Here is a 16,518-nt window from a genome sequence, read left to right on the forward strand (position 1 = left end):
ATATAAAATATTATACATATATTTTGGACATTTTCGTGTAATAAATTTTTCCATGTTATAAATTATTTTGTATTACATTTCAAATTATATTATATTTTACATTAACTTTTGTGTTAAATTCTGTATTGAAAGAAAATAAAAAATTTTTCCTTCTCGATGGTATCTCCATCTTAACGAAGGCATTTGCTGGATGAGGAGGTTTGAGTACTCTAATGAACCTGAGAGCTATGCCGGCGGTAACATACGCCGATATTCGTATAGACTTTTCTTATATTTAAGATAATTTTAAGTATGATCTTAAATATAAAAGTGAATTATGAATACCGATCGTAGTTACTGATAGGATCACCCATGCCGGACAGGTCGAAGGGGAAGACTAAGAGAGATACCAAGATTATATAAATATTTGTTATATTAATTATATTAATATTTTTAAATAAAATGAAAGAAAAAGAGACAATAATCGAGAAAATAGAAAAAGGCGACTACAGTAATTTGAATATCTATACCTGGAAGGAATAAGCATGACAAGTGATGGTAATTTTTATGCTGTAACACAAAGGAATACAATAATCCAAGAACTCGAAGAAGAGAATATATTGGATAGAAATGCATAGTGATTGGAAATGATTAGAAACTAAAAGACAGTATGCATACAATCTATTTATTAATAGTAATACTATTTTGTAAATATATTAAATTTTATAATTTAATACATTGTATTATATAAAGTATTAAGCATAAAAGTATTATGCTGGTATGAAAATTATAATAAAAATATATAAATAATGTTAGCTATATTAGAATGGAACATATGAATTCTTTATATTTTATATAAAAGAAGAGGCTTAAAATATTTTGCAACATCTATATTTTTCGAGACTTAATTATAAAAACTTCAGAAGAATCAGTGATTAATTTGACAAATTCTATACATGTATTAATAATTAAATTTTTAAATAATTAAAAAAATGATTGATAAATATCAAAGATCAGTTTACTACTAATTAAGAAGATTTATAGAATACGGTTAAAAATGTTTTTATCCCACAGCAGGCATTTTGTGTTTTGTAAATAAAAAGATATAAATATGACAATGAATATAGAAAAATATTTATTTCATCTTTGAATATTACAGTATCTTTCGCGATTGAATAGTTTATTTACTATCAATTTACATATATAAATATCTTGTTATACAGCTGGTGCTACCGGCATTTCGTGCACATAGCACGGAACAAAACCAGAAATTGTACACATTATATATTACCCTCTGAGAACATTTATGGACATTGGCTTTGTAGTTCATGTCGACGTTTTCAATGTCCATAGAGGGAGTATCGCTTTCAGGGATCACCTAAAAGCAGGCCATGACATCTCTCAGTCTTCTCTATGTTACTATGCATATTTACACAGCACTTGGCGTGTTTATTCGTCGTGAAACGAAAATCTCCGAGCGATTATGATTTAACGGAAAGATCGTCCGCAACTGTAAGTTTGTCGCCTTCGTCAAGCATGCCTTCTTATATCAATTGCATAAAATTATTTTGCATTGGAACGTTCGTAGAGAACGCCTGAGAGACTCAACGTTTCTATGACGATGGCGTCGAAGGAGGGATATCGGCTTGAACAAGAAGCGTTTGTTTCTAGTCACGAAGGCTCGACATGGCAAGAGGTAATTTTCACGCTTTTACCGAACGTTTGTGGCATCTTGTTGACAACAACGACTCTGGGAGTTCTTAGGAAATATATCGACAGGAATGTGACAATCGTCGTTGAATTCGTACTGATTGTCATCCCGACTATCTTGTGCTGTACCGTCCTGTCAGAATACATCATTAGCGTATGCATAGTAATGATATTTATCTCTACACTGAATATGTGGCTGTTAGGAAATAAGAGCATTCAACTTTCTAAGTTGGATGTGCGACCGGTTACCGGTAAAAGACCCTTCATAACTAACTTTCGCGCGTTAACTAATATTATAACTGCGATTTGTATATTGGCAGTCGACTTTCGAATCTTTCCGCGAAAGTTTGCCAAAACAGAAGTGTATGGATATAGTTTAATGGACACGGGTGTCGGGCTGTTTATATTAGCCAATGCTTTGGTTGCACCAGAAGCTCGAGACTTTTCCACTTCTCGTCAAGCAGGATTTCAGGAGACCCTAGTGAAAAATATAAAAAATTGTTTCCGAAGCTGTATACCTCTCTTAGTGTTAGGCTTTGGGCGTTTTGTAGCAGTCGAGTTAACGGGATATCAGAAGCATGTCACCGAATATGGCGTTCATTGGAATTTTTTTATAACTTTAGCTGTTGTTAAGTTGTTCACTAGTATGATTACCAGTACGATTAGCTCCAAGTATTCGCTATTCTCAGGTGCTTGGATATTGGGTATGCACGAGTATATTATGACTACAAAAGGTTTAAGTACATGGGTTTTAGGAGATGCTCCGAGAGATGATTTTTTCTCTGCCAATCGAGAGGGCTTAGTTTCTGTACCTGGTTACGTAGGTCTGTATTTCATTGGTGTAGCTGTTGGAAGATTAATCCATTCCACGTATCAAAATTCACATACAAAATCGAACATGAAGATTTCTGTAAAACTATGTGGTCTTAAATTTGAAGCAAGCTATAACGAGTCCATGTTGTTATGTATTAAATTATATTTGATATCTGTACTAGCTTATATCGCATTGGTATTATGCAATTCATATTCAAAGGTTTCAAGAAGACTAGTCAATGTTGGATATTGTATATGGATATTGACTTTGACAACTACACTGCTTAATTTGTTATTATATGTAGAGATTCTACTAGATATAACTAATTATGCAGCAAGTGAACCATGCAATGAAAACAAAACAAAAAAATTAAGTAAAAATTCGCGATTAAATTTAAAGAAAAATGTTGAGAGTGAGAGGAAAGAAAATACAGAATGTGTAGTTAAAAGATCTTTGGAAATTTGTGATGCTGTAAATTATAATGGCCTATTTTTCTTCCTTCTTAGTAATGTTTTGACTGGTCTTGTCAATATGTTAATGTGCACATTATATGTAAAACAGTTGCTAACTATATTAATATTAATTATTTACATGGCTATAAGTATATTTTCTACATTGATACTTTACAGATTACAAATACCAGTTAAATTGTGAAATGTATGCAAAAACTATAATAAGCCAATTTTTATGAATTTCCAACCTTTAAAATCGATTTTTTGATAATTATATTGAAAGTATTATTCTTTTAAATGTTTGTTTTCATATTGCTAATGATGATTACATATGTACTTAAACATGTATAGAGAACAATTTTTTATTATAAATTATGTGATTTCTTATATGGCCAAAGATTGACATATAACTAAATATTATGTAGATATTACATAAACTTTATAATTAAGAATTAGCAATTAAAAGAAAATACTGCCAAATGCAACTCAGACATATCGAGAAAATCACATCATTTATTTATTAAAATGTACATTAATATAAAAATAAGTAAAAAAATTTATTTAATACAAATTGTTTACTGCATTTCAGATTACACTGCTCAATCCGTTTTATTAACGTGTCTAAATTTTTTAAATTTAATACCTAAATTTTGTTCACAGTTCATCTTTGTAAAATATATTAGATTTTTGCAATCTAATCGATTCTTTTGCATTAGAAGGCTGTGCCGATTCTTTATTCTCCATCGTCTTAGTGCCATTTTCATTGTGAAAATTGTTGATAAATTTGTTAAAAGCGTTATGGTGTTTTACGTGATTTCTTGCAAGCGAGACAATTCTCAGGAATTCTTTAACATCGAAGCTATAGTTTGTAAATTTAGCATGAGCTCCGCCATCGGGATGCGTTCCCTGTAAATTTTTTAATATTATTATTAAGTTTTATTAAATATTTTGTCATATTTTTTTAAATATTAAAATTCAGTAAAAAAATGTATTTAGACATACTGGATCCTGTTGTATTAATTTTGATGTATCTTCCCACGTAAAATATTTCACGCCTCTCAGTCGCGCAAGGTCCTTGTAACAATTAGGATCTTCGCAGTTATATCTGAAAACAGTTGGAATACATATAGCATAATGTTCTACCATAGTATTTTACAATTTTTAAAAATATTTAAAGTTCTTACAAGTATTAAAAATCTTACATTTCGAACAGTGCCGCCCAATCTGGTAGAAACATTAGATGCGTTAATCCGGCACCATGAATGCCAATAAAAATGTCAGAATTTCTAGTGATTTCCAACTGCTTTCTGAATGATAGATTTTTATTGTATACTACCTACAAGAATGAGTCAGTTGTATGACAAATGATAAATAGAATATTAAAAATATTAAATCTATTGAAATTTTACCTTTTTGACTTTATACTCCGGGTTCTCTTTCAAAGCTTTTAACAATTCATTTTCATTTAATATTTTCCTATACTGAGTATCTCTACTCAATAATGTAATGCGAATTTTTCGATCTTTTCTTTGATGAAGAGGTATTCGAAGTCGATGTAATACATGATCGCTAAAAGCTTTGAACAATCCGGATTTTTCACAGCCATAAATAAGTGGTGTGTTGTAGTACAGCCCAAAAATCATTCGCGGCAATAAAGGAAACACCAGATTCTTGAAACATACTGTTTTGCCTTTAAATGTTTTTAGATCCCACAATGGATTTCTTGTGAATGCTTCGAAAGTATCTTGGAACGCCGAGCGGTAACTGAAAGCAAAACATACATCAATATCTAACGGTTCATAATGTTTATTTTATACTTGTGCTGCAATTTTGTGCTACGTTTTATGTACCTATAACTTTCCCATATCATGATATGATTATCTGTGTCGAAGACGGATGGGTGCGAGAGATTCACGTGCAATGATGCGTACAAATTGAAGAAGTCGCAAAAATGATGGTACATATTTAAGACTAAAAAAACGACGAATATGAATAATTTATTTGGCAGAATTTTTTTGCAGATGTCCTAAAACTTACTGGCATCTATCTTCATAATAAAGGTCGGTTTTTCAATGACAATCTCGCAGTCGCCGTGAATGATTGGCCGGCGGTGCAGTTTTCGAAAATTTCGCAATTCTGGTCCCCAAGATTGCAATGGGCTGATATGATCTGCATTTTCTTGCATTCTTTTTTCGTTCAGCCTGATCGCAGAAGAGAGAGTTAGATACTTTCCAATTTCTCGCACAGGTGATCTATTTCGCTGATATTTTCTTACGTGCAATAGCCGCCAATTTGACCTTCTCGTAAAACGTCCATTTTATATCGTATAGGTTCCTTGCGATTCAACAAATCCGTGAAATTTAGCATCACGTTTCTCGCTCTGCAGAACCTCATATGCTCCGAACATTCTAAGGACGAGTCGTCCTGAAAAAAATTGCAGAATTTGATCAAGATATTGATTTGATTATCTTTTTATATTCCATGCATATGTGTGATGTCAGACTTATATTATGATTCAATGAGCTCACCACAAATAATGGCTCGCATAATAGCATCATCTCTCTCCTCTGATCGCGCACGTATCCGAAATCACCTTGTGCGTAATATGTATCTAATTGAGCTTTTTTTGTAGCGACCCATCCCTTGTGATCTCCTGGACAGTGTGGGATGGAAAAAGAATTTTCCATTTTGCAGTCTTCTTCGTAGCCCCAACAGGCTTTTGTGTCGAGACTGTTCTGGAGTATATTGTCAAATTAATACATTCTTTTTCATTAAGTATAAGTAATTTAAATATAAGAAATTAAAATATAATTGTGTAAGAACAATCTGAGAAATTTTTTATGAATGAAAATATGAGGCAATATCCGATATTATAATACGTATTTGAAATCTCGATAAAATCATTCTCGAAATTGATAGAAAAATAAAATTTTTTGGCAGTTTTATATCATATATTTAAGTATATCATACGAAGAGAGGGGAGAAGCGTATATATCGAGGAATTAAATATGAGCCTTACCTTATACGGACAAGCTGCGTCGTTGCGGCATTTTTCTGCTACCGTGAGAAAGGAGTTAAAATAATACTTGATGTGCGCGTGTGGTAGATTGATATCTGTGTAATTGCCGCCAATGGCAGTGACCGTGAATACGAACGCCAGCGACACAGGATGAACCGCGAACAACGTCCTCATGATCTCGTGTAAAAAGGCTACTGGGACGAAGCGGATAGAGCAACACGCGGCGAAGCGCACGGCGATAATGAAAAACGGACCACCTGTGAAGGTGGGTGTATGACTTCACCTACCTACTATGACCTGTCATACACACAACCACGTGTATCAGCGGTACGTATACATACGCGCGTAGGACTCGTGAAAAAACGGTGAGAGGCGACGCTGAAAATGCGATACGCGAGATGCGAGTTACATCATAGATATTACACTGGCTCGCCTTGGATATTTTTTATATTTCAAATAATAGACATTTAATACACGATGATATATTAATTATTAATAGATTTATTAATAGAATTATTAATAGATATATTAATTCTTCTGATACGAAGCAAGTAAAAATATTGAAATAATCTCATAGACAAATTTATTAAATGTTTTTAGTATCAAAATATATTTCTTTTATAGACAGAAGAGCAAGAGAAATATTTTGAGCATCTAATTATCTGTCACGTGTGATCAGCTGTTTAACATCATATTTGCAATATGGCTGCGCACAAACTGTCACTGACAAAGATGATTTATTTATTATCACTAATTCACTCAAATTGTTTGTTTTTGAAATATGAAGTGACCCCGCTTTGGAATAAACCATCGAATAATGCACCTTCGAGCAGCTCCTACCACTCGAATCACGTAACCTCCACCGTCTGGAGACTCGGATCTTTGAATCGTAACGCATTGTAGGCTTTGTGTTGCTTGGGAAAGCATTTTGAACTGTGAATTGGGTCCATCTATGGGTTTCTTTCCATTATATGGGTTGCAAAAGGTAGCATATATTTAGAAAACGTTGGCAAAATAGGAAAATGAAATGTTTACCTACTATCGATATATGATCAATAAAAGATATAGTAGATAAGATGAGTATCTGTAATCCTTTCTCAGTTTTCTGCTCTTCAATACCGATCAAGCACGAAAAATACTGAAAGCGCATCGAGTGAGGGCGCTTGTGTGTCTATTTGAATTTGCTGTAAAACGTTAGTGCGCGTAGTGAAAGTCTGATTTATTTGCAATTTTCACCTGTAATTTGTAAAAGAAACGTAAAAATGTTGTGTATATAAAGTAGCGAGGAAGTAATAATTGTGAAAATCTTGGGAGGTAAGCTTTATCCTATAAATAAATTGTTATAACGCTTATCTTGTGTATGCGCGCGCGAAGGTTATGATTTCAAATTCATGTACAGAGAAATAACAATCCCTTGTCTTTAGAATATAAGCATAAAATGGCTGTGCAAGGAATTATTTCGCAATGTAAAGATTATTTGATATATATCGTCTAGCATCAATAACGAATGACGGTTCCCGTTACTCATCATGCTCTTACGTAAAGCAAGGCCCGAATCTATCGAACGCATCTTATGCTAATCCCTGCGAGATACGTCAACAACGATTTCGTCTTATACAGGAAGAGCCAGTTCGATTCTTCTCTCGAGAGACGTGACCGAGTCAGATTCTGACAGTCAGCTGTTGACGTTTGATATTTTGTGCGCATTAAACAAGAGAGTCTTAAATATTTAAATGGAGTGCACACAGTGCTCAACTATTGAAATATCCGACCATGACGTGTCCTATGCGTGAGGTTTCTACGTGGGATCGAGCGATCTCGATCTTTTCTCACCGCGGGCGACTGACCAGCTGATTACCCATGATTGTTCGCGAAACGGAAGATCACCTCTATCTCTCGTATCCGAGTAAATCGGCATTGGCCGCTAGTCCCGCGGGTCAATCACGATGATCTACAAATCAATGCTAATCGATGCGAGATATCGCGGGACAATAGCGTCGATATCTTCGGCATCAACCTGCCATAACGTGACTCGAGATCTCGCCGTTACACGAACGTTATGTATATTTATATATGTATAACTTATTCACGTGCATGTGCACGAGGATCTGTTGCCATGTCTGTGTGCAAAAGCACGTAGTTTACCGGTATATGTAGATTAGCCGATAGACTGGTGGGGGCTCAGCGGCCTGCCCAAGCACGGATTGCCGCAGATAGATCGAAAGAACGATCTACATCGATCACGATCGCATCACCCCGACCCTCAACCCGAGGTACGGTCGCAACGGTACCTCGTGCTCGCTATTTATATACCAGTTCGCCCAACTTTATTTCTCTTCTTGTAAATCTCCTTTGTCGTCGTGGATGTCGTTCGGATAAATCTTTTCCCCGAGAAGTTACAACGCGGTCAAATTATCCTCTCAAGAGATGTCTTTATGATATGAAATATATTATTTGACAGTTTGTCATTTGTTGTTCTATATCTAATTGTAAGATTAATATTTTTAGGAGAGGCTTTAATGTGTGATAAAGGAATAACAAAATATCTTTGGAAATTTAAATTGTATCGAAAATTAAAATGTTGAAAATGATTTATATGTACAATATAAAAAAATTCATAATTTAACATTTGACTGTTATTTTATATTATTTATTTATAATTATGTATATTAATGATAATTTTAATTATAGCTATTAAAGAGTATAAATATATCACATATTTTTTAGATAGAAGAAGATTCGGAGATCGGAGAAGTTTCGTTGTCGCACCACGAAACACCGGAAAACAGGCAATTCTCAAGTGAAACCGGTTTACATCCCTGAGATAAGCAGAGCTATTCATCTATACAAGTATGTGACCATTGAAACTACCGATTGCCGTCATATTTGAGTCACGACGTAAAACTTTCAACGTCGCGCAAAGCCGCGTCACATGACGTATCGCGTGTCAGATTGATTTCATGACATAATCTTGCGCAAATCGCGATTGATAAAGGGGGTTCCAATATTTCCGCAAAAACGCAACGCAATACGCGGTAATACAAGTACCGTGACAGCTTGATAAATAACGTATAAAACATGATAAGTAGAAAAAATTAAGTCTTGTAAAACTAAACTATAGAATTATAAATATTTTAAGATTTGAAATATATATATATATATATATATATATATATATATATATATATATTTAAAAATAAGAGACACCTATATATATAATATTATATTACATTATATATATAATAATGCAGAATTATTAATCATATAAAACAAAGATAAATGAGTAATTAATGTTACGAATAATAATGAATTAACAAAATTATAAATTGCCATATAATTGTATCGCTCATGACTTTCCAATTATCTTCTTTCTTTCTAGTTTATCGTTTGCTTTTAATGACACTTATACGACATTCGAAAAATATGAATAATTAATTAATTACAATCACTATCCCATGGCATTTTATGTCGCATTTTTAAAGTTTGACGCGCACTTAATTTTATTGCGAAAGAATGTGAAAATCACAATTATACGAAGTTATGATTTGTGCTCGGTATTTGTAAAAATTGCGTGATCGAATTTACATGATGCTAACTCTTTCGCTAACATATATATGGATTTTCTAACAACTTTAATATCTCTTATTATAACTTATGATCATATAGAACAACTTATGAATCATATAGAAAATGATACAAAGCAACTCGCATTATCTTATCGCGCTAGTATCGCCGAAAGAACAACAAAACCGCATGTAAATAGTGTTTTTATTTATATATTTTATCACAGTCATTATTTACAGTGCAGAAGAAACGGCACGAATATACGCATTACCTCTGGAAGTATGATTGCGACGATTATACGGTCATTTTTTACAATTATTATAATTACAATTATAGTTATATAATAAGGTCTTACAAAGAAAATATAATTGTCGCAATCGATACTGGGGCGAGGAAGTACAGTACGAGCTGCTCTGTATATCGTATTATCTCTCGAACTACGATTATAACAATTATACACATTTTTGCACAGCTTTGCCACGAGTTCTAATGGCTCATCTGTGGCATCCTGGACCTTTTGCGCCATAGGGGCCGTCATCGTGCGCAGATGCCATCGGCGTTCCCGCGTTTTTCGCGTTGTCGCGTTCAAATAGACTGATATTCCGATTTCACGATTGTGATCGAGTTATCACACTTCTGTGATGTCAATTAAGTGGGATGTCTTATTGAGGCTTGTTGACTCGATTTGTGATTCTTGGTGTAAAACGGGTATCTCGATCCGTAATTCGTACCGAAATTCGGGAGTGCCGTCAAACTATCGCGCGTACAAGTGCGGAGATAGCGATAAAAGTATCGCACGTATAAGTGCGGGAGTGCCGATAAAAGTATCGCGCGATTAAGGTGAATACTGACGATCTGAGAGGAGGAGGAGGCCTAGGAGAGGCATCGGGCGCCGATGGAGCAACTCTATGGTAAATAATACATTATTTGAATATTAATTATTTATTAATTATTTATTAATTTACGTGCGATTTAAATTAAGCGATTAATCGTGTTATTTGATTTTTTTATTTACATTAATTATAAACAAGAGAAAATTGAAGAAAAAGATTTTCATATATAAAAGCTATAATCTTGTAAAAGTTTCTACTTTTAGAGAATTATAATATAGTAATATTATAATATAGTAATATAGTTAATTATAATATAGTTATTAATTATAATTTTTATATAGAATTATTATAGAGAATTATTAATACAGTTTCTTCTTAATTTGCAAATTTATTTTTTTTATCTGCTTATTATTTTTTTTTATATACATCAAATATAAAATTCAATGCATACAATAATAATTTTTTAAAATATTAATTATTTTGCTGCTATAATTTGGGTCTTTTAGAATAATTCTAGGATCTTATTATTTGTATATTAACTATTATAAATTTCATTAATTTGATTCATTTATTTAAATGATTTTAACAAGAGAGATTCAAAGAAAAAGACATTTAGATAAATCCTATAAAAAAGTTTCTATTTAAAAACTAGGTTTTTAGAATTAGTAGAATAACACAAAGCTTTTTTAGAAAGGAATTTATGATAATTTTAATTATAATTATTAAAGATTAAATGTATTATTTTTCAGATAGCAGAAAACTTGAAAGTCGGAGAAGCTTCGTCGTCGCACGAGACACCGGAAACAGGCAATTCTCAAGTGAAACCGGTTTACATCCCTGAAATAAGCGGAACTATTCACCTATACAGGTATATGACCATTGAAACTACCGATTGCCGTCATGTTTGAGTCACGACGCTTGTCGTAAAACTTCTTCAACGTCGCGCAAAGCCGCGTCACATGACGTATCGCGCGCCAGATTGATTTCATGACGCAACCTTGCGCAAATCGCGATTGATAAAGGGGGTTCCAACATTTCCGCAGAAACGCAACGCAATACGCGGTAATACCAGCATCATGACATCGGCGTAATGCTCAACCGTCGCCGCCACTTTGGCGCCATGTGTCACGGCCGAAAGAGCCGGTTATTCAACCTACGCGAAAATCAACGCTATAATGTGTTCCCCGTAGATCTCGGGGTTCCTCCACCATCTCGGAGAAAATCGCGGGGGCGGCGCGTCACATTGCAACCGCAGCGCGACATGTCTTGCGAAATGGGAACGCTCCGGGTCACCCACGCGATCGAAAAAAAGTTTGCCGACGAATAAAAATTCCTTTTCTGTGGATGCACGCGGAGGAAAAAGAAGTACGGCTCCTCGACGTTCCGGGATAGTTATGGGAAATTCCTCGCGATCTACGCGAGACGCAGAGCGTCATACATATATTCTCGCGCGAATCTACCTGCGTCTTTTCTCTCCGCCACCCACGCGCTCATTTCAATGCATATCCGTAGGCATAAAGTATAGCGAGATGTCGTCTTTTCCGGATAGACCGAAATGCGAGCTATCGGGATACGCTCGCTTCGAACATCGTCGCAATGTTTGACGAGTCGCGCGGAGATGCCACTTGTTGTCGTCGACATATTGCAGTAATTATAGCTGTCAAAATCAATAAAGCGTAATCGAACGCATGAATGTGCGGATCGTTAATGCGGAAAATGCGTGAAACGGAAAGCGTAGAAAATCGATCAAAAAAGCGGACGTAAATCAGGTTGCTGTATTTCAATTTCCGTACTGCTGATTCTCTCTAGCTTACGATAAGAAATAATAAGTTTCTTTCTCGGAGATCAATATACGATAATTATAAAATCTATTAACGTTTAGAAATTATGCACGCTCGAATTCCAGCGGTTTTAAGTCTGATTAGCGTTGCAGAAATTGCCCGATGGCGTCTTGGCAAAAAAATTGCATCTCCGCGCTGACTTCCTCGTTAGCGACGCCGCGGACTAATCGCTTAATTAATAGATGATAAATGTTTGCAATTCCATCGACGAGCCTCGTAGATCTCCGCACGCAGCTCGTTACCGGGTCCAATTAATTACGAAGCGGAGCGATTAAATGCGCAGTCCTCTCGGCGTCGTCCTCGATCCGCCGACGAAGACAGGAGTACGTTTCTTCGTGTCGTTCTTCTTCTTCGCCTCCAAGAGAGATCCTCCACGAATTTTCTTCGTGACTCGCGCGATTTATTTCCACGTGTCGACGGGGTCACGGGATTGCGGTTCCTGATGTCGCGGGCATGCCAGGAACGCGCGAAGCTTAAAATATTGCATGAGGGTCGGGGCAGTGAGTTTAAAGTTTCGTCCATAAGGACCTTTAATTCGAAATCCACTGCTTTCGAAAGTACGCATCAAATAACTTGCATCCAATGTCGAAATCGTCTTTGCTGATAATCACGAATATATTAGCGGAAAATATAAAAAAGTATAATTTATTTGTCACATATATATAAATTATACATACATATATAATATTATATAATAATTACATTATATAATGTAACTTTTATATAATTTCTACTAAAATATATTATCTTTTAAATTATTTCACAAAAATAAATTTATTTTAAATTACAAATTTATTTTTTACACGTTAAATTTTAAAATAAAAATTTTTAAATTAAAGAAGCCATCATAAAAATTAAAGATTCAATAACATAATATAGTTTTCTTGTACGTTTATCATCAAGGAAGAAAGAAATAAAAGATGCATGTTAGTTGATGCAATCCTGACACAAATTGCATGATAAGTTGCATATACGAAAAAAAAATGAGAATTGTTAATAAGCAAGCAAATGTTTTTTTTTTATATAAAAGTAAAACGCAAAACTCTTTTTATGATTTAATTAATATACTGACAAGTGGCATATGAATTATTTGTATTTTATATAGCTTATTTTATATAGCTTAGAAGTTGTGATTTTAAGTGACTGTTTTATTATGTTTGTTAAATCCAATGTGTAATTTCTTTAAGAATGATAAAGCAATCGTTTATTATATTCTGGTTTGTCATTTCGAGAAATGTCATCTCGGACACTGTTCCTCGCACGGACGGGATCATAAACGGGAGTCAGTAATTGAAATATTAATGAGATGTCGACCATGAAACGTGGTAGTCACATATATCTGCGCTATAAACGAAAGAAGGCTTGGCCGCATTAACATCGTCGTGGGTGACAATGTGAGTCGGGTCACTATCAATGACGTGGTTCATCCGCTAACGAATTATCGTCACTTCCCCGATCGATTGTGCCGCGACTATAAATCAAAACTTCATCATATCTTTCATCTTAAAAGTGCCTCGTCTCGATGAACACAACCACCGCATTAACTAGCCTCGCGATAAGTAGCTTCTATTCCGCTTCTATAATAAATCCGCTCTGAAATACAGTTATCGCGTTAACGTTATACGAATCTGCGTTGGCGGTTCAGAAATATTTCATAACCACAGAATATAATCTTATATTATAAAGCAGAATATATCCTTGCATAGATATAGAATTAACATACCTAATCTTGTAACTCGCCAAAATTATATTTATCTCCAAGATTCTTGTTAATTGCAAAGATATATATTCTCATCTTGATATGCAGTCAGAAAGCTTCTTAGAAATTTAAATAAATAATCGGTTTAATTAAAACATTTCGGTAAAGCTTTCGCAAAAAGAGCAATTTATTTCTAGAAGATTAACTAGAAGATTAACTATAACCACGAGTTATTTTAGTCGTTCAAAATCTATGTCATGCGACAGGATCATCGCGCGCAGGGTGTACCAAGTCATTGTTACCAGACCTCTCGTCGAAGAGGTCCTTTCGACAACTCTGGCAACTCGGATATGTCTGGAGGGAGCCGTGAATGCGCGTCGCAGTGCGCTCGTAAAAAGTGAACCGGTGACAACCGCTATGACGCGAAATTTACGACGTCGAGGTCACAGCCCAGGTCGAATCGTGAACACCGCGGGACAAGTTTGTCGTCGTTTGCAAAAAAAAAGCCCCTCTCCGTCGCTTCCTTTCCGCCGGATCGCTGGTACAGCTTAGATACGGGCAGCCTCTAGATGGCCAATAACGTCGCTCGGAGCTCGCGGTTATCTCGATCGGTCGGAGTCGTCCGGATCACGTGTCTCTTCGTGAGGATAATCACGAGGACGGTTGCGGCGGGTCTTCGGGGATGATTATTATCGCACGGACGGTACTTACAACGTGATTCAGGTGATCGCTCAATTTCTCCCGCCGATCTCTGTACAAGTCACTTTCGATAGAACGGAACGTCTCTATTTGATCAAGTTTGCGAAAATTTATATATTTTATATGAAACATATAAATTTTCGTGAACTTTATTAAATAAAGATATTTTGCGTAAATTTTTTTTATTTTGTGGAATAAATATTTACGGTATTATTAAAGATTTCAAAAACATATTTTCTGTAATAAAAAATAAGCTTTAACTGCTTTCGTATTTTATAGCAATTATGTGTTTTAATAATTTATGAAAACTTTATGATCGTAATAATGAGTTTTTATGAAACTATTATAACCGTAATAATGAGTTTGCGCCGAACTTGACTTTTAGAGGTTTAGATTTTTATTGACGACAACAACAAATGAGAAAGAGAAAGACAATAAAAGTTGACAAAAATTTGAGCAATATAACGTGTCGGCAGGAGGTCTCGAGTATTCCTCTAACGTCTCTATAATCCATTAAATCCTCTCGTAAAAGTGATCTGGACACGCGGCGTGACCCAGAGCTGTTTGCCCTTCGAAACAGAAATTGCCAGCATGTCATATTTTTATATGTGCTCTTAGCGCAGTTAGTTTATATTATATTTATAAATGCTTATTCTTAGATGCTTATTATCAGGAGTGTAATTACTGCAGATTTAATAGCTAATTATAATTTATTAATGAGACAGCAAGTATCTGAAGATGGAAAAGATTACGCGTTTATTTTAATCCACGCACTCTTAATCAAGATTTTAATTCACAACGCATTTATATCTAGATATTTTAGTCGTTCCTTTAAAATTATTACACTATAATGTCGGAGAAAACATTTTCCAAGGATCTTACATCAAAACGACATTTGTTATCGTGCTGCGGCGAGAAACGCAGGTGTAGCTTTCCGTTTTTCCGCGACGTGGAACTTCTACTTTATTCTAACAAACGCAGACCACACGCTGGTCTAAGAATGCACGTGACTTTCTTCGTATCTTTATGGAAACGCGAGAAGTGTGCGAATCAGTTTCTCGTGGTAGCGAGGAGAGAAAGGTTGCGAAAAGACGAAGGGAGAATAGAGGCGGGGGAGGCGAGGGACACGAAGGTGAATTCTCGTGCGATTCGCGAGTCAAGCTGCACCTGCGTGATCCTTATTCGTTGCGTGTACACGTTCACCATGAAAGCGTGCGACTACTTCGGGTGACCTGCATAATAATTAGTAAATCTCGAGTCCGGAGAAGAGCAAGTATTTTTGCATATCGCGCGCGGCCATAACACACATTGAAATAAGTCTTCCTTAAACGTCAGATCTCATGACATATAATGCGCTGTAGTTATACGTTGTAGTTATAGTATGACTCTTTTCACGCCATAAAACAACGCACAAACATGCACGCGTGACATTCGCGATAGTCGGGAAGGAATTTCAATCTTGTTTTATAAGTCGCTACATTATCCATACTGTGAGAATTGTTGTCATAATATCGCAATTTACAAGCAATGCATAATTTCATGGAAAAACTAACTGGATAGTAACTATACGATTAAAACGAGTTATTGATTAATTAATTTACTTCTTGTGATACATTGATATGAAAATAATGACTGTATATTCATTTAATAACAATTAAATTTCTGCTGAATCTTTTTGCGCTATAGATATTTCTTGTTTTTTTTTCTGTGATTGCAAGTTCAACGTCAAAAATTTATAAAAAGGATTTTTTTTTAATTAAACTTTGAATTTAATATCTGAAGCATTGCCTTCGAAGCAAGTAGTTGTTCAGACATTTCGCGCAGATCATCGGTTATTTGTTTAGGAATTCGGCGATCCGGTGAGTCGTCCAGGCGGAAATAATGCGAGACATTCCATGTCGAGGGAAG

General features: G+C 35.0%; 2 protein-coding genes across 4 annotated transcripts in view; one reads left to right on the forward strand and one right to left on the reverse strand.

Moving 5' to 3' along the window:
• Positions 1–1,362: 1,362 nt before the first annotated feature.
• LOC145970771 (uncharacterized) overlaps positions 1,363–16,518 on the forward strand; it is a 121,486-nt gene continuing 106,330 nt past the window's right edge. The window contains exons 1-5 of one of the 2 annotated variants that reach the window (XM_083097709.1): positions 1,363–1,491; positions 1,568–1,675; positions 8,702–8,824; positions 10,011–10,449; positions 11,121–11,239. In XM_083097709.1, coding sequence (XP_082953835.1) covers positions 1,393–1,491; positions 1,568–1,675; positions 8,702–8,797 — 303 coding nt within the window. In that variant the 5' untranslated portion in view covers positions 1,363–1,392 and the 3' untranslated portion in view covers positions 8,798–8,824; positions 10,011–10,449; positions 11,121–11,239. Of the gene's footprint in view, positions 1,492–1,567; positions 4,913–4,976; positions 5,203–5,285; positions 5,781–8,701; positions 8,825–10,010; positions 10,450–11,120; positions 11,240–16,518 lie in introns of those variants that run through there. The other variant, XM_083097708.1, reaches the window with a different exon arrangement.
• Positions 3,494–6,908, reverse strand: Eogt (EGF-domain O-GlcNAc transferase). 2 transcript variants are annotated; one of them, XM_083097710.1, is made up of 9 exons: positions 5,975–6,908; positions 5,484–5,690; positions 5,231–5,379; positions 4,993–5,156; positions 4,806–4,926; positions 4,365–4,719; positions 4,158–4,291; positions 3,958–4,060; positions 3,494–3,861 (listed from the first exon to the last, which is right to left on the reverse strand). In XM_083097710.1, the coding sequence occupies exons 1-9, from the start codon at positions 6,146–6,148 to the stop codon at positions 3,610–3,612; spliced, it is 1,659 nt and encodes a 552-aa protein (XP_082953836.1). In that variant the 5' UTR covers positions 6,149–6,908; the 3' UTR covers positions 3,494–3,609. The 2 variants fall into 2 exon arrangements, with proteins under 2 accessions (XP_082953836.1, XP_082953837.1); XM_083097711.1 differs by having other exon boundaries at positions 5,484–5,685; positions 5,975–6,083.

The sequence above is a fragment of the Camponotus vicinus genome, unplaced genomic scaffold (assembly GCF_025532165.1).
Source record: "Camponotus vicinus isolate PSW18456_S1 unplaced genomic scaffold, iyCamVici1.0 SCAF_4, whole genome shotgun sequence".
Classification (NCBI taxonomy): domain Eukaryota; kingdom Metazoa; phylum Arthropoda; class Insecta; order Hymenoptera; family Formicidae; genus Camponotus; species Camponotus vicinus.

Excerpts from the sequence above, each read along its gene's own strand:
- Eogt (XM_083097710.1), bottom strand. The coding sequence starts at position 6,148 with ATGAGGACGTTGTTCGCGGTTCATCCTGTGTCGCTGGCGTTCGTATTC. Across the intron at positions 5,691-5,974 it reads ACGCAGCTTGTCCGTATAAG|AACAGTCTCGACACAAAAGC; the intron begins GTAAGGCTCATA and ends AATATACTCCAG. Across the intron at positions 4,061-4,157 it reads TGGGCGGCACTGTTCGAAAT|ATATAACTGCGAAGATCCTA; the intron begins GTAAGATTTTTA and ends AACTGTTTTCAG.